Source organism: Cryptotermes secundus, unplaced genomic scaffold (assembly GCF_002891405.2).
Source record: "Cryptotermes secundus unplaced genomic scaffold, Csec_1.0 scaffold330, whole genome shotgun sequence".
Classification (NCBI taxonomy): Eukaryota; Metazoa; Arthropoda; class Insecta; order Blattodea; family Kalotermitidae; genus Cryptotermes; species Cryptotermes secundus.
Genome location: NW_019734317.1, coordinates 2347814 through 2373267, shown reverse-complemented (window position 1 = coordinate 2373267; position 25454 = coordinate 2347814). Strand labels below are relative to the sequence as shown.

Sequence of the window (25454 nt, the reverse complement as noted above, 5' to 3'; positions counted from 1 at the left end):
CCATCTTCTCCAATTAGCCCATCTATTTATGCACAGTAAGTGATTAGCATTAACATGTTTGGCACATAACAATATTACAAAAATAAATCATACTTTTAATGTACATTAATTATTTAATATTACCTCTATAAGTTTAAATTAAATATACAATGTTATGCAATTCTTTTGAAAAATAAATCTTTGGTATACCTTCAATCTAATACTATGGTATGTTGTGTTTTTCACCTTACTTTCTTGAATTAAAATCAAAGTTTAAATTACATGAATGGAACAGACAAAGATGCAGATTTAATGGATTCAGTTACAATTTATTATTTCCATTGTTATCCAGAAATAAAACTGTTTTGAGCAATTATTAGATGTGTAGTTAGTTATTTATTGGAGAGGGTGGGTTTCCACATGCATTTAGACCGGTATTGGTCCATTGTGCTTCCCTCTATGATTTCTACCAGTCTCTATATCCTACCGGTACTGGTGCTTACCATCAGTCCTGCCCAGCCAGCGAGACCGGCTCTACTAGCTGACAGGTATCTATAATGCTTCCCCCATCTACCAGAGGTATTAGAGACTGCTGTTGGGTGGGAAACGTCCGTAATTTGGCTCAGTGACCTCCTTTGGAGATATGAGGTTCTTTTACGTGCCGTAAAGCTACGACACGGGACCCACGGCTTAAAGTCCCTCCCGGAGGACTTGTTCCCTGAATTTTTCCGCCCTTAAAAATTCGACGACCTCCGCAGGGTATTTGAACCCGCGTACTACGAGTCATGAGGTGGGAACGTTACCTCTAGACTACGGAGGCCGCTTATGAGATGTGTAAATATGTAAGTAGTGTGAAGGACAATAAATTATTATTGTAATTGCTACACAGATTGTATGCGAACTTGGTTTCTGATGCACAATCTTTCTTAAAGGCAACATTCATTGCAAAGGGGTTACTTCGTGACTGTAAAAAAAGTCACATAGTTGGTGGTATACATTTTTTTCTTCTTTCAGTTTACTATTCCATTATTTTCTCAACATACAAATGCCATTCTCAAGAGGAAGAGAGAAAACATTCTTATTATATTCTTGGAGTGTAAATGACATTCATAAGGGTTATGTCTCTTTTTGAAGCAAATTTTCTCTTGATTTTTCAAAAGAAAGTACATAAATCCTTGTAATGACCTGCAAAGATTTTTAAACCAAAATTATTTTATTCATACTGTGAAAGGAAATGGCAGTCCATTACAGTTCCAGAATTCAGGATTCATAATAAGGATGGTGAGTATAACGATTAGCAGTGATGAGAAACACAAATATCCATGCCATAATTGGGATATGAAATCATAACCATGCAAACTGAGGTTATGAGCGTCACAGTGAAGGGCAAAAGAGCTATGTCATGAGTTTGACTTTTCCAGGCAGTTTTACTCTTCTAGGCATTTAAATGGGGTTCCAAGGCCATGAAATGTTATTTAAATATGATTTTAAGTGATTAATGGCTATGCTGCCACTCCAGCAGTATTAGAGCTACCTTATAATTTTCTTCTGCAATTTTTTTGTAGTTCTTATGTCCAGCTTTCTTAAGCTCTGTTTCTTCCTTCTTCCTCAGCTGGAGAAGTTCTTGGAGTCTTCTCTTTTTCAACTACAATAGACAAATTGGTATAAAACAATTATTTGAAAAAGAAATGGAATACATGTCTCATCAACCTCTTGAACTTTCAACAACAATCGGCTGACAGATACTGTTTCTACCTATATGAGTTCCTGAACTAGAGGAAACAATACAGCAAATATAAACATATATGTATCACTACCTTCCCCCAAAATATAGAAGGATAATTCATATCAGTCAGTCTAATAGGCCCATTATTACTGGAAACCTTTTATATCTATCTACCTGAAGACATTTTTCTTTCATGTTCACTGATGAATTTTAAAATGGAGAATTATTGAAGTTCCAGCACAAAATTACATTTCCGTAACATACTGATCAAATAGGCATGCCGTTCTACTTGACACATTCATTATATAAATCAACTTTAGCAAATATATTAGTGACACCTTAAAACTATCAGCATCAACTTATGCCAAGTTAGTGTATCTCTCAGATGACTTGAATAAAATCACAACTGACTGTATCATCCATGAACAGAGTTGCATGAAGGGTCATTCAGATCATTAGGCAATATTAGGTACCTGGTATCTTTTGTTTTCAGACATATGTAGCATACACAGTGCATCCAAAATGTAATGAGACTCAATTCAAGTGGAATTATTCATAAGGAATTTGTTCCAGAAGGAAGAACCATAAATGGCAAATTTTATTTAAAAGTGACATAATAATTGTTGCAAAGAATTGAATACATACATACATACATACATACATACATATTTATTTCGTTCCAGAGATCTACAATTGGCAGTGCTGCCTTGAGATATAGAACATGTCAATAAAAAGTACATTTAAAATGATAAATTGTTAAAAATTAAATATCCAAGACATTTAAAAAGGCCACATATAATTGTAGTACATTAACAGTTGTAGAACACAAACAAGNCGGCTGACCTTTCCTTCTCTCTGAAGTTCCAAATTAATATGAAAGGGAAACAATTTCATACCAAAAATGTGACCATCCATCTCAAGGAGTTAACTTTGAAGGATTTTGCAGACATTTTCAATGATGAAGAGATGTGTAACAAGTGTGCAGAGTCCCACTGGAACCATTTTGAATTACTTTCGTAATAAATTATTTTTCTGAAACTTTTTTAAAGATATGTTGTCCCATTACTTTTCAGACAACAGAAAGTATTTTGATGATGAATAAAACTGACCTCGATATTTTGATGGATTTACATGTTTTGAAAAATTGAACTTTGGTACACTGTCCAGGCATGCACGCGCGCGCACGTGTGTGTGTGTGTGTGTGTGTGTGTGTGCATGGGGGGGGGGAATGCATGCATGAATGCCTCACTAGTACCTGAATGGTTTGATGAATTTTATTCATATTTGGCATTCAAGAGTGCTCCTATCACAGGTCAGCATGAGGTTAACATTCCATCTCCAAAAATGAGGGCACTTCACATGGGCCTCTAAACACACAGTGATGATGTTCTTAATAATGGCTCAAAAGATTTTAATTAAATTCCAGAAATTTATGCCAACTATCTCCTTACATAAAACTGCATAGATGAAATCCTGAGATCATGCACTTGGGACTAAAATGTGAAATGTTGATTTTCTTGAAACTGCCTTCAACAATCAGAGACATTTCTTTGCTTGGTATATTTTTTTATTTTATCCTTCTTCTTTCTCTATGCCTGTATTCACATCAAACTTTTGTGTAAAACACAAGGTAGTAATGAAGCTGGCCAGATTTAAGCTACAGTAGTTCATGAGGTTACAGCTAATCTCTGGAGCATAGTACTGCCTTTACTTGTGTTCACAGGTTTCACTGAAGTACAGTTATGTCTGCGAAAGTACTTTAGCAGAAAGAGGAAATTGCAAAATTTGAGATGACAATGATTCTGATATCAATTTTATATCCAAATCAACCACTGAGTACCCCACCATTTCAATCCTTATTGCTAATACTGCACTGAAATAACATCCCAAAACAGTCACAACCCAATGGGGTACATGGAACACATTACAGCCCTGAACTTAAGCAGTAAATTGTTAACTAATCTAATCTGCATGTACAACAGCACAGCTGCCAAAACCAAGCACAATTTATCAATATAAGAAGTTAAGAGGGGTAGTCCATAATAATTATGCTACCATTTTGACCAGGATAATTACAACAGTAATGTTTAAATATTACAGAATCCCTCTTTGACAAGGACACCATAGTGAGTGGAATCATCTATTCAAACCACTGAAGAATATAAAAACATGCTTCCACCCAAATTCTGAGCAGCTGATAAATACGCTGACTTTCCAAACAGCAGAAACTGCAGATGCCCCAAGCAAAGGAGCAGACACAACAAAGGTAAACACATAGTAAATCTTTGATTATAACAAATATACTCATGGCATGGTGGGGTGAGGGAGTGAGGGAGGGAGGAAGGGAGAGGTAAGATAGGAGAGAGGGGGATAGAATTGGCCTCAGAGACACATTAATCTGGGCTCATCATGATGTAATTTCTCATCTGCAAAAGTTCAATTAGACAAGATGATAAGAAACCACAAATTCATTCAAATTCTGGTTACATAAATAATAAATACCATGCAAGATTTTGCAGAATGAGTCTTACAAAGAGCATCAAGACAGAAACAAGATTTGTGTTTTTTTGTAGAGTTCCTCTATGTTCTGGTGGTTGCTACATTTGGTCTCATACCCTCAGAGTCTAAAGATAATGTAAAATGTTCATATTTCCCTTTACAAAATTTGTGCCATATGTTTAAGTTTGTTATTTAATGATGTTGTCAGTATCTAAACTGTACAGTGTCTATAATACTCGTAGGTTTGTTAATTGATAGGTGGAATGAGAATTGACAGAGGAAAGTTAAGTACTCAGAGAAGAGCTGCACCAGTGCCACTTTGTCCACCACAAATCCCACATGACCTGACCTGGGATAAAACCAAGGCTGCCATAGTGGGAAACTGGCAACTAACTGCCTGAGCAATGGCATGGCCTTGTACCATATGATATATTATCTTCAACATAGTGAAACCTGCACCTCATGCTTAACCTTTAAACGTCAAACTTTTAAAATGGTGGTAAGCTTGAGCTGGCTGGAGTTTGTTTAAATGCCCATTGCTGTTCTGCGTTTAAATGTCCATTCCTGTTAGGGCACTTAAACAATTTTAAACATTGTGTTTAAAAATGCTGTATATAATACAATTTTTATGATGAATGGATGGAATTAACTTTGTTTGTATCAGCAAAGAACATAGTGTCACAAATTTTTATACAAAGAGTTATATTATTTTCAATACAGATCTATTTTCTGTGCATTTATAGTGAAATAAAATTCTGCAGTTTCATTTCAGCTTATATATACATCAAGCAGATAACAACAAAAAAGGTATGTACATTAAATTTTACTATATATTTTTAACACATTAATCTACAGAATCTGCAATAAAAGTGCTGGCTCGTGGATGAGTTTGGGCATAACTTATATGTATACTATTTTTGTTGTCATTCACTTAGGTATCATTTTAATTCCTCTATTGGGGTTTTACTCAAGTCTGCCTAGAAATTACTACATTTAGAAATATATATTTAGGACTGTGCATGTGCTTCTACTAGTGGCGTGTGCGCCACTTCCACTAGCGGAGTTTAAATGCCCGACTGACCAAATCAGGGTACTTTGGCCATGATGACCATACTCATCACTGGCCCGATCAGGGCACTTTGGACGTTAAAGGTTATATCAGACTGAAGTAAAAAAGTTTTAGTTTTTCAAAAAACACACAAAACTGTCCTTTTCATAAAACACTATTTTCACAAGCCATCACTCAAGGTGGGAAAACTGCAAAACAACAGTTTTAGTCTTTTCATTCACTGATGATACCAGGAATCTTTTAAACATATCTATGTCTCCAGTATGGACAACATAGATAATTTCATGTTTAAGTTCCAGTATACATATGTAACAAAATTTCCTCTTACTCTACTTCTTTCAATGTTTCTACTTTTATGCAAGTCACCTATCAACAAAACCTCTTCTATCTCTCTTCTCAAAGCTCTTCCTCCCGTCTTTCATCCCAAGTTCTTCCTTCTTCCTGTGCGACATTTTTTCTGACTGTTCACAACATGATCAGCTTTCTTATCGGACACCTTCCTTTCAGTTTCATGCCCAAAACTTTCTTTGGATTTGCATATCCTTAACTATGTGGTAAACTTTTCCTACAGTCTTTATTCTTCCTGCAATTTATTCTTTTACTCTTCCATTTGTCATTATTTTATTGCCTAAACATTTAAAATTTCTATGCATATATAATGTTGGAGAATTACATATTTAAGATCTGTCAAAATGAGGCTTACCTGGGATTTCTCCTTCAGTGTCTGACGCACCAGGTAACCACGACAGTATGCCTAAAATAAAATATGTAAATTAATATTCTGAGTACTTACAATAATTCTTAAATAAGAAGTTGTATATTTTACACTAACATTGCTGCAGGGATGGAGAGTGATGGGATTGCACTGTCTGGTCTGTGTACATCTCCTGTTCGATTCAACTTTCAAGACCACCTACACCCTTCTGGAATGTTCAGAAAGCCATCCAGCATGAAGTCCAAGGTCATTTCCTATGATATAGCGCTTTCACCATAAGTGATGTGTCTATATAAAAGGCAGAAGTGGGTATGTTTGTGCAGTGCAGTTGGGTTGTGAAGAAGAGTGGAGTACTGAGTTTACAGTGTTCAGTTCAGTGTTGTTACAGTCAGTGAGAGTGTGAGAAAGTCAGTAAGTGAATGAGTTTGTTAGCGAGCTGCTAAGTTTTTCAGTAGACAGTTCAGCGCAGTGCAGCTCAGCAAAGCAGAAGTGAACGCAGTACTGTGACCAGCAGTGCTGCTGTAAAGTAATGAGAAAACAAAGAATTGGTCTGGGGATCACTAAGTGGCTAAGGACAGTGGGACAGTAATTGCTCAATATATCAATAACTGCTAAAACATGTTGTTCTATTATAAACATCTTAAATTTAACTTTAATATTCCATGTCTCTTGCAAGATATCTGTTCCCAGATAAACTGATGACCTGGGGACATTTTACACAAAATTGATGTTAGTCTGGAAAATCCTGAAATTCCTTTAATGAAAATTTCAAACAATTAAGGACAAGTTGTATGCCAATCTGAAGTTATATACAGTATATTTACCAAAAGCATTCTCTGCAAATTTGCTTTACTTATTGGTATTAGAGTAATAGATACTCCATGAAGCAGGATCCTTCTTGGGGACCTAACAGTTGCTCAGCTAGTAGAGAAATCCCTGACTTTTATGGAACCTAAGGTTTCATCACTATGTTTACAAGGGCTTGCTACCACTGGTCCTTAACTTATGCCAGATGAATACACTATGCATCCTCACACCCTATTTCTCCAAGATCTATTTTAAAGTTATCCTTCCAGCTGGATCTCTCAAGTAGTCTCTTCCCTTCATGTTTTTTCTAACCAAAATTTTATACAATTTCTCATTCCTCTTGTGCATCCTATATGTCCCAACCATTTCATCTTACGATTTGCTCGTCTTAATAACATTTAAGTTTACAAATTATTAAGCTGATACTGCACTGCCTAGTCATAAATTCTATCACTGATAGAACTAAATATTATACTACTGAAAGACATAAATTACTTCTTCCTGGTTCTTCATTAAATACACAGCACACTGTAAAATATTTCAAATTACATTTCTACTAAAAGGTTACATCATACATAATTTCTGTATGAACAGTTCTAAATTTAACTTATTCATTTTCTTCTCTTTATATATGCCCTAATCACTCATCATACTTTAAGTTGAAAATCTGACACTTCATCATACTCCACAGCATGGATTGCATTCAATATAATACATTCATCCTACAGTACTGTGGCATACAGTCTCATTGCTGGACAGAGACCTCAAAAATAAAAACCAGTACAGCTGTGGAACCGCGAATATAGAATTGCAACTTTGTTTGAGCCAGATATGATCTAGCAAAGATTCACTCCAGAATTATTCAATTCCTCTATCTATATACCATATTTCAAAATTTTTAATATTTTACAATTTTAATAAATTAATATTTAATACTAACAAATGCCAATACTGTCATCCACCAGAAATCATTGTAAATATGGGCCCTTATAAGAAGTAAGATGGTTTGCAATTCAAAAGAGCATTTGTTAAACAGTTGTATTCACCTGATGATGACCAAAAATGGTCAAAACATGTTGTGATATTAATAAAATAAATTGAATTGTATACATTCTTTGAGTGGTGTTAGACGGAACAAGCCTAATAGACTAGTTTGCAAATATGCAACAAGATGCGCTCTATAAAGATTGTGCCGAAATATGTGTCTATATATAAGCACATTTATTCACACACACACATGCTACAATAACAATAATACTGTGCATGACTTATTTCTGTTTCATATATACTCACAGGCAGAGTCCAAAATCTGATCCACCACAAACAGAGATTTTATTATATATAAAACATTCCTGTAATAACTTTTCTAATTATTAATTACTTGATGTGTCTGACTAAGCCAATGATTTTGTGTTCTCAGTAACCCACCTGGAACTTCAAAATATGAGAACGGATATTACTGAAGCTGTGCTTGAGGTTCCTTGAACGAAGCAGAGCCTGGAGTCGAAGGTAGCCTTGCCTCATCTTCTGGTATTGCAAACGAGGACCACGACCACGCCAGTATTTCTGCAGTGACAATGCAGCTGAACGAAGTCGCAAGAATCTATACAAACATATACAATTTTATATTTTCTATGTTCAAACAGTTCACTGGGTGAAACCACAGAAGACATATGGTAAATGAAATATGATGAGATTATTAGTGCAAAATGGTATATTTTCATACAATAGGTTCCCCACCAACACCATGAAAGTTCTACAAGGGTCATACTGAAAGTCAAGAGCAACAATTTTTGTAAAGTAATATGCTTTATTATTGACAAACCAAATACACCACCTCAATCTACAAACCTTTATTTATTTTTCCACATAATCGCCACTTCTTTGTACACATTTCTCCCAGCGTTCTGGGAGTTTGAAAATTCCTTTTCTGTAAAATTCCGTTCCAGCCACCCAAAGACACTGACGCACTGCTTTCTGAATTGCCTTCCTTGTCTCAAAACGTTGTCCACTCAGCTGAGCCTTCACAAATCCGAAAAGATGGTAGTCACAGGGTGCCAGATCAGGGCTATAGGAGGGGTGTGGAAGAACTTCCCACCCCATCTTTGCAATTGCTTCCAATGTGAGGCGAGCAGGGTGGGGGCGAGCGTTGTCATGCAGGATGACAGCAGTTCTGAGGTGATGGCTTTCTGCTGACCTTTGTGGTCTTCGGTCAATAACCATGGGATCCAGCAAGCACAAACTTTCCTATAGCCCAAGCTTTCAATCATCTCCTGTACTGCACTGTGCCCTATTCCAAGTTTTTGGGCTATTGTGTCCACAGTCACACGCCTGTCATCTTGAATGATCTCATCCACTCTTTCCTTGTTGAGTTCAGTTGAGGCTGTTCGAGGACAACAGCTCCAAGGCTCATCTTCGATGCTGGTGTTCCCATCTTTAAAATGTTTCACCCATCTTTGAACACTGCTCGCACCCATGCACACACTTCCATAAGCACGCTGAAGTCTCTGGTGAATTTCTGCAGCAGGGATTTCCCCTTTCACAAGAAATTCGATGACAGCACACTGGCGAAACAACATCCTGTTGTCGGCCATTTTGTTAGGAGTGATACTGGTCACGTGATGCAAGCTATTGACGTCACAAGATACTCAAGGTTAACACAACAGCTGGTTCCACCTACCACCGTACTCTCTTTCGTCTGCTGTTCCCAGGCTGCATGCAAAAAAAGTTGCTCATGACTTTTGGTACGAACTACGTACTATGTTTCCCAGCCAACATATTTTCAATATCTGTATGCAGCTTACCCCCATATCCTAAACAATATTAGAATCAAAACCAGTTCTGAAAACTACTGAACCTTAATGAGATAAAATATTATAATGCAATAATTATTAATATGATGAATAGTTCTTAAGAAAATCAACAATGTTCAATTGGACCTTTACATAGGGTAAAAGTTATATGTAACAATGCTTAACCACTGCGATAACAGTGGAGTTGCAACAACAATGGAGTCATAACAATGGGTGTGACAACAGTGGATCCCACCATCTGTCCCAAGCAGCGTGTAAGGAAGAACATTGGTAAAGGAGAGACAACCTGACAAAGATAGTTAATTTTGCTGCTACCTGAAGGGGTTCAAAGTCCAAGTCAGGCTATTTTCCCATTACATCATCTGTAAGAAAGGCACTGGGTCAGTGACAATGGAATGGTGACAACAATGCATTCACCAGTAGGATCCATGCGGTACAGATTAAAAGTACCGAGTGATTGATCTGATGGCTGTAGTGTTGCACGAGGGTGTGTAATAACAGATTATACAGTGCAGTTCCAATGCCAAGAATAGGTAAGTATTTATTTAATTGTCTTGCAAGTTAACAGTGAAACCTAACACAATAATGCCCAAACCTGAATTCCCAATGAATACATTAGCTGAGTATCATTCCTTCCTCAACGTTTTAGTTACTATATATTGTGATACTGGCAAGAAAAGCAACCACATTCTGGCAAAGAATGGATATTTTGCTAGTCATTAGATAAAATAAAAATATGATCAGGAATGTACCTCTTCCGATATACCCATGTCCGGACACTCCTCTGGAGCACCAAAATGCTCTTTGTAAGAACTCTCTCCCTCTCCTGCTCCAGAAATGTATCATGAGCATCCTTCAGGAATACTTTGTTATGTCCCAGCTGATAGTCTTGGTTCCCCAGCACTAGATGACAGATTTTACTTGATGCAGCTTTACAGTCAGTCTGTAAATTAACAGTTCAAGATCATAATTTTCCATATTCTGTCAAAATGTTATAATCTTAAATTCTTACACTTAACATTCTGAACAGCAGTCTAAAATTATGAAACAGTTCCAGTCAGAACAGAATTATACATAATTACAAACAAACTCTCAAGTGAGAACAAGAATTTCTGTGTAGGATCTGAGGTTATATTAGTGGTGGGTGTGCAAACTTGTATCTTCTGGGATATAAGGCCCTGCAGTTCCATGAAAGGCAACATATATTTCAGGAGAACACACTGTCTCCAATATCAGGGTTGAAAAGTAATCCATGCAAGAAACCAGCACAAAGCAGCAGCAACCACCACCAACACCAACCTTAGGTCTTTGGTCCAGTCAGTGTTCCAAACCATCTTTTTCTGTTTTAACAGGCATGATCTTATGTGCCTTATGTTCCTCCTTATAGCTGTCATGGAAATGCATTGTTAACTACTTTTCCAGCTCCCAGACACATTACAATACATAGCTCTCTCTTGGACAAGAAACTAGACTGAGCATCCTTCAACTAGAATTTTGCTGTTGAGGTATTACAATACATAAATTGCAACATATGAGTATTAGGAATACTGATACTCCACAGATTATAATAATGTTCAAATATTAATGTTAATACAGTACAAATATCTTTTCACAACTGCCTTCAGAAAACTGCCAAACAGAATAGAGAACTTGATTTCTCCAGAAAGGCAGAAACCTGCCAGACTTGAGAATGCGTGGGTAACGAGTGTACAACAAGCAATGGAAGTTATGAGAATAAAGTGATGGAAAACAGACTACATGAAAGTGAGACTGAGAAGCAAAAGACAGCATTAGCCATAAAATGATTTATGTACAAATTATGCATAAACCACACAATATATAATAAGTTTTTTTTAAGATCAGAGCATCTAAAATGTTATGGGTATGTGCTGGCAGGAGACCATGTAAGACTGCCGATATTCAGGAAACAGGACATGTTAAACACAGATAAATATACTAATACTCATCAATAAATTAAAATACACAGATATTTAATAACACTGAGAATTTTCACATAAATTCACCTTATGTGCATGAGGAGTTCCTGGCAAAAGGACTCTGTATCTCTCAACAAACTCTCGGAATGAGTGACGGATTGGATAACCAGCTCTTCTAATTTTGGTGGTTTCCATCATACCAGAGTAGCGGAGCTGTCTGCAGCACAGGCTTCGATCAAACACCTTAACACAAAGATACATGCTATATATTTAACACTTCGCGGACTGGTGATTTAAATATTTAAATCACCCTGGGGACCGGCATTTTTAAACATACTACCCTAACTTGTGCACTGTTCACTTTAAAAATTAATATAAAATCTCCTAATTTTCACGAGGGTACTTTTCCGCATATCACTCAAGAGTCGCCCTGGGGGGTCCATATGAGGCCTTCGTGGGGTGGGAGTTGATGGGCCCGGTCGTACTAAGTCTTTGTGTGACCCTGGTTCTGCCACCACCATTCGGACTGTAGCCCAGGCTTTTGCCACATTCATCAGAAATACTTTGTATTTCAATTTTGAATCAGGGTTTAGATTTTTTTTAGATTTTTTGCTGTCCCCCCGCAATGTTATTACCCGCATTATCGTCGGAGCTACTGTCACTTTTACTGTCTGTGGCCACAATTCTTTGTTGTCCTCTGTCACTGTCACTGTCTGAATGAAAATTAGTCCATTACTATGCGTCTCACAGGGCAGGTCAGCTAGGTCATCGGAGGAGAATTTGTCCTTGATCCATTCTCCCCACTAGCTACTGGCTGATACACACAGCTTGAAGAAGGCAAAGCATTTTCCTTTATAGTCGGTTAAGTAAACAGCGAGGTCAAGTTACCGACTGCTAACTAAACATTCCAGAGTCTTATCATGCATCTGCAGGTGGTTTCGTGCAATGTAGGTGGCGCCAGGTGATGTATAGTGTGTTGCAACTTATCGTGTTCTAAAAGCCTGTTAACACGCGAACGGTCCGCCATGTTTAAAAGCGAAAAACCGTTTAAAGGGTGCGCGGTCCGCAAAGTGTTAAGATGTAAACATCAATGCTATATAGGAAATCAAGCAACTACTTCAGCTAAACATGGATAATGGTGTGTAAAAAAATAACAATTATAATTATTTCAGATATTTTCCAATGTTTTTTGTTTTCTCAAAACACAACATTTCAGAAACTGGCTCTATTTATATCATCAGCATAAGAGAAAAATCCCCTACTTTACTGGGCAAGTTAGAAAGAACCAGTCTCAATCACTGTCAGGTGACTGAGAATAGATCCTTCTAATGGGCCCTATAGAGCAGGAACCTTTCCTCTTATACCTGACAATGGAAACAGATACAGTTTCAAAAATACTGTGTTTTGAAGAAACTCAGAATGGACAATGTCCAGAATAACAGTCACAGTTAAGCAACAGCTGCTGGGCTAGTGACTGGGTACAGGCCGCTTGAGATTTCATTCCTGGCGCTGGCATAATCCCTTTCTTAATCATCATATCTTAGTGTAGATGTGATGCCCTCCCAGACACTTATTCCCAGGCATTAAGGGGGCTGGAACGTGAAAATGACCACTCATCTTCATCTACCACCAAGGCTAAAAATGCCTGGAGCATCACCTACATTGCCTTCATACCCCTCTCTCTTTCCTTTGCTTCCAGGATTATTTCATTTTACGCATTTTAATAATTATATTTAATGTATTGTATAAAGAAACATACCTTCGGTTTCTTAAGAGTGTTAGGTTTTATACACCGCACAAAGAATGGATGGCAACTGCTTAGTGTCTTCATAAGCACATCAAGTGATTTCCTGAACTGTGCAGACAGGGTCATGGTCCGCTTCTTTGTGTCGTGCTGGTTGAATGACAATTCCTCAATAAACAGATTCTTCAGGAACTTGTTGCTAGCAATGTGCACCAACTGTTTCAAGTCTGTGCTGAATGAGTCTCGGTTCTTTTCCAGGAAGCCTATCATAAGATGTAATTTTGTACTATGTCAAATATACAAATAAGAATAATGTGTACATTTAATTTCTTTAAGTTGCTTTTGATATATAAAAAGGTAAAAAAGGTAAAGTTATCCCCTGTGAAGGCCCATAGTGTTGTGAGAGGTTGAGGCTCCCACACCTTCTATATATTTGGGTCACAGATGGCGGTAAGGCTGTCAGTCTTATGTGCCAACCATCCTTTAACCCCTATGAAGATTCCTGGTACTCGTTTCTGTTAGAGGCTGAGTTGACTACAGGGCCACAGTGCAGTTGGAAAGATTAGGTAAACTGAAAAAAAAATCCAATGATCTCATCAGGAATTGAACCCACGACCTTCCTGTTTGTAGCACAGTGCCTCAACCAACTACACTACCATGTACCTTGTTCTTAATACATATTTATACCAACTAATCACACAGTATATGGCAATGCTTATGTGCAGTCAAGTAGTCAATGTATTTTGAATGTTGCATTCAAGAAGTAATGAAATTATATGTACATTTCTAAAATGATATTGTACATTCCTTCACAGGGGCATGCAGTAGCATAGTTGGTTGAGGCACTATGCTACAAGTCGGAAGATCATGGGTTCAATTCCCAGCAAGGTCATTGGATTTTTCAATTGACCTAACCCTTCTAGGCACACTATGGTCCTGAGGTCAACTCACCCTCTTTACATAAATGAGTACCAGAAATCTTCCTGGGGGTAAAGAGCGGGCAGTACTTATGGCTGACAACCTCACAGCCATCTGTGAGCTGACTGTCTAGAAAATGTGGCAGCCTTGATACCTCACAACCCTATGAGTCTCCATGGCCTGTTACAGGGATAAATTTACCTTCTCCTTACATTCTTTCACAGAATTAACAGAAAATCTGCATAATAACCCTGGCATGTACAAGGACAATTTTCAATTGTTCAGTTTCAGTACTGAAATGGCAAAGAAAAAATTATGCCAGACATTTTGTACATACAATTATTTTAAAATCACACAAACCTTCTTATGGATATAAGTTAATCATTCTTCACATATTCACCAGTGAACTTTCAACCACTTAGATTAAGAAGCATCAGACTGTTGGAGGACTGTGCAAATAATGAATTGGGAAGGATCTGGAAAGAAGCAGTTGTGGCCAGTAAACTGATAGGTTGGACTGCTTGGGCTCAATCCTAAGATAGGCATGGGATTTCTTTCCACAACTATGCCCAGATTGGTTCTAGGTCCCACTCAGCCTCCTATTCAATGGGTACAGAGGTCTTCTTCCCCAAGGACAAAAAAGCTGAAGCATATAGCAGACCATTCACTTCCAGACGATGCTCAGTTCTATAAAGTGTGGATATTTACCTCCATACCCCAATACCTCTCGATGCCATGGTGCTCAGGCATAGGAGCAGTTTTATCTTTATTCTATATTCCTGTTTTTTGGAGCACTGTATCACTATCATCAACACAATATTTACCTTTTACATCATAGAACACTGCTCCAGCAAAGTGACTCAACCCAAAAGCTGGTATTTTGTCAGACTTAGGTTTCAAGTAGTTCTTATTGCCTTCATGTGTCTTGTGAACCTTAGCTAACATGGTTTCATCAGTACCCTGAAATGCAAGTAGCATAGATATACTGAAAACCATATGCTACCAAGAAGAACATCAAGTATATACAACATCTTACAAGAAATTCATTGTGATGATGTGAACTGCTTCAGGACAGAACACAATGCTAGGCTTTCATGAAGAACTTTCAACAGGCTCACAAGGAACAAGTCTAAAAATTAAAAAATCATGCTTTGATGTATCTCTACAAAAAGGATTACCAGTTGGTCAGACTTACATATGTAACTAACTCTATGCACTATAGTCCTTCTATAGAAGCTGACAGTCACCCAGTTGATCATGAAATTCCCTACATTTTAAGAAACCTGTGTTCACAACAGTCTGGCACTTGACCTTATATGGGGAAACATTGATTTTATGTTTCTGAAGCGACCATTTTAAATGAATACAGAAACAAGGAAATGAAAATTTAGTTAACTATTGAAATTAGATACACTAAATTAATATTGTATTATTTGTACATTCAGAATGTAATCTGGTTCAATGTATTGTATCAGAAATGTAATGCAGTTCACTGCTTCCACATTCCATTAAAGTAAGCTGTTGCTGCTTTGCTTTTTGCTGCACCATGCAGCCATTGTGTTATCATCTACATCGATCTTCATGAGGTATTTTCTCAATGTCAGTGGCCTCCAGTGTTGACAAAAATATTTCTCAAGGCTTATTTTTTTTCCACCATCTTCCTCCTTCCCTTCCTCTGCCTCAGACACATCACATGTACACTTTTCAGCCATTATTTTTCTATGGTCTGTACCTCACACATTACAACATCATTATCACAGGATACATAATCTTGAAATGATACACCTGCTTTCAACTGATCCCCAGTCAGCTTTGGTTATGTTCAGTTCTGTTGCATGGTCACCATCACTGGTTTGATTTAAACTGAATCTAATTTCTGAAAACAGTTCATTGTTTATGTGTGACACAGCCCCACGATCCCATAATGAAATGTTGTGCTTCCAAAACATTTACCTTCATGAGTGTTGTTGCATCATGAAACAATCTGTGATCAATCACAGAACTAGTTTTCATTGCAAGCTGCTTGTGGTAATAATATTTGAATGACCTCATCATATTCTGGTCAAGTGATTGAAGAATGCTGGTGCAGTCTGGGGGAAAAACATATTTTCACGTTCTTCAGATAACTTGTCCCTTGGAGATGAGCAATACACTGACCAATGAAAAGTAAAATCTTTCTGTTTTGAAACTCATTGTGACATATAAGGCCCTACATAGTAAACAAAGATGGGCTCTGTAACCATGCCTATCTGTTGGTTATATATTTTGTGACAAAATTTTTGATAATCTAAAAGCAACAAGGGGTTTCACTCTTCCCAATAATTAATGATGGGAGTCTGGTGGTCCCATCATCATTGTAGGCTAACAGAATCATTATCCAGTCCTTGGGAATCTTCCCACCATTGAAAGGATTCCATTTCAAATTAAGTATCTTGTTAGGTAGAAGCCTGAAGTACAGCCCAGTGTCATCAGCATTAAAAATGTTCTGAGGTTTGTAAGCATTGATAATTTTGACAAACTGTTCCCTTCTCCATTCTCCAACTACTGAAGAGTCTACACTTCTGCATGATCCCAATACAGTTTTGTACATACCACTGTGCCACTACTGGAAACTGATAATCCAGCCACTAGAAGCTTTACAGTCTTAAATTTCCAACCTTGCAGCAATGTGTAGAGTCTTTTCTCTCATCAATGTGCCACTGATTACTGCACTGCTGCCTTGAGGTTGGTTAAACTATGCAGCCATCAAACTCTACAGGTCTTGAAATGGCAACTGTCAGGTTCTTCCTATGATCAGAGAACCTGCCACATTGTTTGGAACACTTTTTGATGTTTTTCCTCTTTCTAACAATGGTGTTCAATGTTGACACTGCATTCCTTATCTGGCAGCTGATACATGTTTCCTTATTAGCATTCACTTGGGCTAGAATGTCAATTTTTTCTTGAATGTTATTTTGTGTACAACCTTAGGAAGCCTTATATCATCGTGACAAGGGAGAACACCATAGGGAAATATCATTGTTGGAAATAAAGATTTTGATTTTTATATTTTATTGTTGCTGTTCCATAAAAGGAACGTTGTTTACATCATCTGTGTAATTGTCTACAGAGCAAATACTTAGGGATATGATTGGATAATCATGACTGAGAAGTAGGAGTGTGGAACTCATGAAAACAACGTACTTGTTGCAAAGTTGTTGACTGAAGCAAGAAGTAAGAGAGTTTTAGCAGCAACAAGTACAAACAGATTGTTTTAAACCATAGATAGAGATTTTTAATTGGTACATTGTTTTATTATATAATTCTGTAATTGGTTTTATGTTCTTGTTGATTTATTTTAATTACAGATATTGTATATATAACTGACAATATTTATTTTATGATGGCTTGTTGCATATATATATAATGAAATGTATGTCGTTTTGCTGTTACTTATGATACACGTATATTCTGTGACAAGTTCTATATCTTGTGGTCTTGTACCAATGATCGATCTTTGAATGCAATAAATAAATGAAATAAAAAAAGAAAAAAAAAAACACCTAGATCTGTCTCTTTGACATTACTGATCCCAAAGAAGGATAAAACTTCAGCAAATAACTTCACCTATAAAACTTATAAAATTACTCCTTCCTACAACACTTAACTGCATATTACTAAGCAGTTAAAATAAGTATTGAGCATGTTCATTGGAACATGCTCACCATGTCAAGTATTCTCTTTCCTTTTCTATATGTAAACCACAAAATGTACTTATTATCCACACATAATGGATAGATTGTATAATTATTGGAATTAAATAAAAAAAAACTCCTTCCTTTCCAGAATACATTTACACAGAGTTTTAGAACAACAGAAGAAGAATATTATACAGAGAAGCAGAGTGAAGCAAAAAGAGATTTTCATACCTTTGGAAATCTTGATTCCTCATCAATTAAAGACATAATATTGATGGGCTTTATCCCAATGAGGTCCAAAATATCTTGATTGTCAACAAATGACATGTGTTGCCAGCTGATGCCCTCACGTGTGTATTCATCCTGTTCCAGCTTGAAAATATGCTGAACAAAGAACTGCTGCAAGTTCTCATTGGCAAAGTTGATGCACAACTGCTCAAAACTGGTAAGGACAGAAGTATACTTTGTAATCAAGTACATGGCTAAAATAAACTAGTTTATATAATTCACTTTCAATTAATATTGTGATCTGTATGAAAAGTACTCATTACATAACTAACTATTCATTTATTAACTTTCAGTCAATTAAACAGTAAACATAATGTTCCACTTCTTAACAAATTTAAACCAATACAAATAACTAATAAATAAAATATCACTACTTTGATCTTAAAAAAAATAACAATGTCATTCAAAAATGTCTGATATATGGTTGTCTGAAATACATAAAATTTGTTCTAATTGAAAAACTTTGTGAATATCAAAAGGGATATTTACTAGTGATGTCAGTATTTAGGAGTTTAGTTTGATCTATACTGAATTTTAACCAAATCTGAATCTATCCTTATTCAGACTGTGGTTTTCTAGAATATGACATCATATGCAGATGGTTACACACAAAACTGCATGGTGTCATAACGTGGCAGATCACAGTTGAAATGAAAGATGTGTTCAGATTTGGATAAATTCAACACAAATTGAATTAAATTCTTAACTTCAATGATCAAAATCCCTTCCAACATTCACATAATTCTTCAACTATTATAAAGAAAAAAGCGTTCATTTCAGAGAGCAACATTTCAGAATTTATTCTTATAAATTTAAAAGAGACACATGACATATCTGAAAGGTACTGTTAATTTTTTAAGATAATATTTTATAAAAGAAAAAGTTCTATGGCATGCAAAACTAGTAAACAAAAATTCAGTCAGGGAAACATTCCCCCCCCCCAGCACTACAGCCCCAGTGGGCCTAGGCCTACCTCCATGAACTTCTCCGTTCACTAGGGAAACATTAGCTTCTGATAAAATCCTTTATTAGTCACAGCGTATATCTTTACATGATTAAGCAGTTTCTTCCCAGGCTACATGCACTAATTAATTTTGGATTATGAAAATAATGATAAACAAACAAATAAATCATTAAAATGCAATCCAATACTAAAATTCATAGCTTTATTATAGAGGTGAAGTGTGCTGCCTTAATTCATCGAAATTCTCAGTTTAATTTAATTTAACTTAAAAATAACCATCTGTCACAATATACCATACATTTTTTTTTTTTGGGGGGGGGTGAATTCTCTCTTCTGATTTCAAATATGAACATGCTCATAACCACAATCTAAGCAAGTAAAGGAAATAAGTAACCTTTTCACCATTATGAATATGCTGAAAAGCATGCTGTACATCACAAATGGATAAAAATCTGTCAAATGTATAGCTCTGTAACAATGATTTCTTTTGGAGAACTTCCACAGCAAAAACAGAAGTTCTCATACGAACTTCTACAGTCAACATTTCTTCAAATGCTTTGATGAGTATGATGAGAAAAGTAGAAACTATAAATTAATAATTATAGTATTTCATGTGGTAGTGTAGTTGGTCGAGGCACTATGCTACAAGCCGGAAGGTCACAGAATCGAATCCCAATGAGGTCATTGGATTTTTTCAATTTACCTAATCCTTCCAGCCACACTACGGCCCTGAGGTCGACTCAGCCTCTAACATAAATGAGTACCAGGAATATTCTTGGAATGTTCTTGGGGGTAAAGGGTGGCCAGCGCACAGGGCTGACAACCTTACCACCATCTATGAGACAATTGTCTGGAAAATGTAGGAACCAGACATCTCACAACCCTATGGGCCTCCATGGTCTGTTACAGGAATACCTTTACTTTACTTTACTGTACTATTTCATGAAACATTTATATACAAAATATCTACAAGTACAAAATCTGATTAGTTCTGTACTCTTGACATGTAATAGTTAAGATAGACAAAGTTTAGTATAGAATTTGTAGGTATGTTTGATCTATGAGTATCTCCATGTAAAATTTCATATGCCTAGCTCTAATACTTTAGTTATAACTGGCATACTGAAAATAGACTTCTGTGTGGCTGCAATGATGGTTTACACTCCAAAAGCACCTCAATGAAAGTTGCACAGTTTTTAAAGTCAAATATCCACAAACAATTTCCAGACCCAGTATTAAATGGTGCTAATTTTGCTCCCATCCTGGAAGATCACACAACTGCTATGTTGATATTACTGATGACAGGAGGAAGTGCAAAGTATAGAGATGTGGTGGCCTCTAGCGGCATGATGTTCATATCAAACTTCATGAATTTTGTGTCTTTATTTACTATTTATTTAATAAAACTATCAGTAGTTCAGGCGATATAGCACTGAATGGTAGGACGACTAACAAATAATGAATCTGGAAAGGATACAGAAAGAAGCAGTCGTGGCTTAATTAAATATACTATCATGGAGGGACTGAGAAAAAATCATGAAAAAAAACATCAGTCAAGACAGAAAGTGTCTTGGCTAATTTTAGAACTTGGTACCTCCATTATATAAAACATCTCACTATGATGTTCTATCAAGTGTCTTAAAACTCCATCAATTGGTTTAAAAGTAATTAAGCACAGAAAGGGACATGCATATAAACTTAAACATACACCCTACACCTGCTTAAGGACAATATATAAATGTGGCCTTTTAAAGACAACTGTTAATGAGTAAGACAATATTACACAATTACAGGTTTGTAAATCAAAGGTGCTAAGGATACACAAACCTGTTGGTGTCAAAATTTTCAAATCCAAAAATATCCAGAACGCCAATCGAATTCTTTGTTTTTGCTTTGGGTTTGAAGATGGTACTATTGATTTTTTCTACAATCATAATGAAGAGCTGACCATAAATTCCCTTCACAAATGCATCTCGAACTTCAACAGCTTGTTCTACAGATAGGTTAGATACCTACAGAACAAAGACAGAGACCACAGGTAATGGTTTAATGTGCTTACAACCACTGATTCTAAGTCAAAGATATGCCATGTCCAATACAGCAAAACACAGTAGAAGTAAGGACAATTAATAGCATGAGTAAAGTACATAAATGCATTATGCACAATAATCCTTTCTTTAAAGTGTTGTCTCTGTATTGTTAGATACTCAAAGTAAAAAAGAAACACACTGTTTAAGTTCTCAGATTTGAATTTAAGAACAAAAGTCAGTGATAATTTTTTGAATGCATTATAATTACTACGTTAACATTCATTCAATTCTGCCATAAAATTAATAAACTGGGGAGAGGTAAATGTTAATAAATATTCTCTAAATTTTATATATCTGCAGTGCAAAAATATTTAATAGAAAATTCATGGGGTATATTCTTCCTTATGATCCAAGAATGTTCAATTTTTAACAACTTACCACTTTCTCTCCATGTGCAAAAATTGTCTTTCTTGTAAGGGCATCAACAAGTAGGTCTTTGGAAACCCCCACAATAGCTGCAACTTTCTGAACTTGTGAATGGTCAGGAATTTCTGCAGCATCAATATTTGCTACCAAACGAATACAAACATAGGTTACTGTCAGTTTGGTGCTTTCCTACTTATGTTTGTCATAAACTTCTGAATTAGTCAGTCATATTAGGTCCAAGAATGTAACAACCACTTCTTACATTGCATCAGCAAATGCATTCCCAAAATTTTATCTTTGTTTGAGGTGCTGGAAGGCAAAAGGCAGGCTATTAAATCTACATTTGACACACAGGAAGTCACAAAGTCTGCCCTTCCCTACATGCAGCCACAACAATATAACAAATCTAACTCCATGTTACATGGGTCCCTTGTTAACATGCAATCGCACATCAGGTTGTGGGTAAAGGAGATGGCCTCCAGATATCGGAAAGTTCCCAAACTAGGTAAAAAAAAAAAAGAAACGTGGGCTTAACTTACTCAATTTTGGCTGCAATCTCCTTCAAAATAGTCTCCTTGGGAACATATATAGCAATTCCATATTTTTTTCCATGCTTCAAAAGCACAGTGGAAGTCATTTTCCTTAATGCTGTCGAGTACCACTTACAATTCCCGTTGGATGTCAGACACTGTTTCAAAACACCGTACATTCAGTTTCATTTCAATTTTGGAAAGAAAGCAAAATCACAGGGGACTAAGTCCGGTGAGTAGGGAGGATGGGGAATGATAACCATGTTGTTCTTAGNTTTTGGCTGCAATCTCCTTCAAAATAGTCTCCTTGGGAACATATATAGCAATTCCATATTTTTTTCCATGCTTCAAAAGCACAGTGGAAGTCATTTTCCTTAATGCTGTCGAGTACCACTTACAATTCCCGTTGGATGTCAGACACTGTTTCAAAACACCGTACATTCAGTTTCATTTCAATTTTGGAAAGAAAGCAAAATCACAGGGGACCAAGTCCGGTGAGTAGGGAGGATGGGGAATGATAAACATATTGTTCTTAATCACAAACTCTGTTGTTTTCGGTGAAGTGTGGGCAGGCATGTTGTCATGATGAAGGAGCCAGTTGTGGTTGTGCAAAAGTCCCGGTCTTTTTCATCGCACATTTTCTCCCAAACATCTCAAAATGTCATAGTACAAGTAAAAGTCAGAGTTGACTGTAATGTTAGGAGGAACAAAGTCACGGTTAACAATCCCCATCACGCCAAAAAAAAAAAAATGAGCACACTCTTTGTTAAACTCTGAATATGCCGCACATTTTTTGCTTGGTGATTTGGGTTTCTCCACTGCAATGATTGTTGCTTTGTTTCTGGATCATAACTGTAAATCAAATTTTCACCACCCATTATGATTCTAGAGATAAAAGTTGGGTCCTCCTTAACCTTCTCTCGCAGCTCAAGACACAAGTTCACGTGCCGCTGCTTTTGATCATATGTCAAGAGTTGGGGAACAAACATTGCAGCAATGTGACGCACGTTCAAATTTTCTCCTGGAAAACTTCATAACTGATCCCAGTGTTGTCTGCGAGCTCATAGATTGTTTGGCAATGGTATTCATAAGATGAGTTCTCAAATTTTTTCAACATTTTCTGTCATTCTGGTGGTGCTTGGTCACCCTGAATGTTCACCATCTTCAACTGACACTTGACCAACCTTGAAACGTGAATGCCATTTAAACACTGCTGTCCAGCTTGAAGAATGTTCTCCAGAAGCCTCAAGAAGCATTTCAAGGGTTTCAGTAGCGGATTTACCAAGCTTCACGCAAAACATGATGTAGACACATTGCTTGATTTTGCCATCCATCACAGATAAAATGAAACAAAGTCAAAAAAGCACTTGTGTAAAAACGATGCATGTTCGCAGCACAGTGTCATGTGGTGGACTAATGCGATAGGCTTGCAGAAGTGTGATCTTGGTGTCCCCTCTCATCTTCTTTCACCAAGGCACTTACAACAATAACAGTCCAGGAACTTTCCAATAACACCGTGTATAGAGTGTAATAGGAAATACAAAGAATAAGCAGAAGTAGACAGACAAAAAGGGGTGAGCCCTCAACTTGAGGATTGTCAGGGGACCTAACAACTCACCATAAAACATCAGCATGTCATGAAATGTTATATACTGCTTCAAACTTGGACAGACTGTCTGGAACGATGTGAACAATGGAAAATTAACATGAGATTTGGAACTTGGAAAGCCAGAAGTCTCTATAGATCAGGTCCACTAAATACAGTAGCAAATAACTAACAAAGTACAAGATTAGGTAACAGAACAGATCAAATGGGACAAAGCGGTACTGCAGATAATTCTTGGTTTTTATTTTCTGGTGGTGGGGAAATGATAGTCATTATTTATGGACAGGCTTTCTTGTACATAAGGCAGTTAACACAGTAGAGCAGGACCTGAAAAGGATCTATGGAATTTAAAGTGAAAGTGAAAGTGAAATGGTTATCTGCTTGCAGATTCACAAAATATTTTGACTGGATGGAAGAATTACTTCTGTCAACTGCTGAATGAACATGGAGTCAACAATGTTTGGTAGACTGAAATATAAACTGCTGAGCTATTAGTACGTCAGCTATTACCTCTGAGTTTTGTGACTGAAAAGCAGATGGGGTATAAATTGAAATGTACTAATCAGATTCTGACAACTGATTCAAGGAGGACATAAAATATTACATTCTGAGATCCACAAATTCACTAAGTCTGTTTGAAATAAGGAAGAAGTATAACATCAGTTTCAAGGAGTCTATAATTATACCTACTTACAAAGAGGGTCATATAATTGACTTCAGTAATTAACACAGAATATCACTGTTATCAAATACACACAAATTTCATACAACATTCCTGTCTCTAAGTTAACTCCATAAGTAAAGGAAACACAGGAGTACCATGGATTTTGACAAAATAAATCAATTACTGACTGCATACTCTGCATTGGTTAGACACGGATAAAAAATGGGGCTACAATGGAACAGAACATGAGCTATTTATGGACTTCAAGAAAGCCTACAGTTCATGTAGGGATAAGTTATTGTACAACATTCTCATTTGATACATGAATGAAACTAGTCAGACTAATAAAAATAGGTTTAAATGAAACCTATAGTAAAGTTGATAAAGGTAAACATTTTTACAATGCACTTCCTATTCAGAATGGTCTGAAACAACACACTTTTTGCCACTTCTTTTCAACTATGATGCTGAACACCCCAGTAGCGAAGTTTGAAAAAACCATAAGGAATCAGATTTGAATGGGACCTATCAGATTTTGATCTATGGTGTGTAAATTTACTGAGCAAAAACGGAAAAACCAAAATAAGAGAAAAATAAGAATATGATCATGTCTCATCAAATAAGGCTGGGCAAAATCATAAAATAAAGATAGTAAACCATCTGAGAATGTACCGAAGTTTAAATGTTTGTGAATGAAAATAATAGATAAAAATGATATTCATACATAAAATTAAAAGTAGATTAAATTCACAGCATGCTTGCTAGCACTCAGTTCAGAATCTCTGTCCTGTCTGCCATCTAGAAATATAAATACAGTATTAAAATGTATAAAATAATAAAGTTTACCCATCGTTTTTAGGGGTGTAAAACTTGGCCCCTTTCATTAAGAACACAAATTAAAAGTGGCAGAGATCAGGGTGTTGGTATAACTGATAATGTATATATGTTAATAAAATCATATCTCCAATATCAGTATCAGAAGGTGAAAGTTAGAAATGGACCTAATGATAAAAGTGAATCTGACTGGGGTCTGGTCAAACAGGGCATTCCTCAGGGGTCCAT

General features: G+C 36.5%; 1 protein-coding gene across 1 annotated transcript in view; it reads right to left on the bottom strand.

Annotated features, from left to right (window-relative positions):
* LOC111868545 (myosin-VIIa) overlaps positions 1-25454 on the bottom strand; it is a 94485-nt gene that overhangs the window by 40673 nt on the left and 28358 nt on the right. The window contains exons 8-17 of the mRNA XM_023859272.2: positions 21605-21735; positions 20964-21148; positions 18116-18326; positions 15032-15167; positions 13305-13552; positions 11633-11788; positions 10361-10551; positions 8224-8398; positions 5977-6027; positions 1514-1624 (exon numbers count right to left, since the gene is read on the bottom strand). Coding sequence (XP_023715040.2) covers positions 1514-1624; positions 5977-6027; positions 8224-8398; positions 10361-10551; positions 11633-11788; positions 13305-13552; positions 15032-15167; positions 18116-18326; positions 20964-21148; positions 21605-21735 — 1595 coding nt within the window. The remainder of the gene's footprint in view (positions 1-1513; positions 1625-5976; positions 6028-8223; positions 8399-10360; positions 10552-11632; positions 11789-13304; positions 13553-15031; positions 15168-18115; positions 18327-20963; positions 21149-21604; positions 21736-25454) is intronic.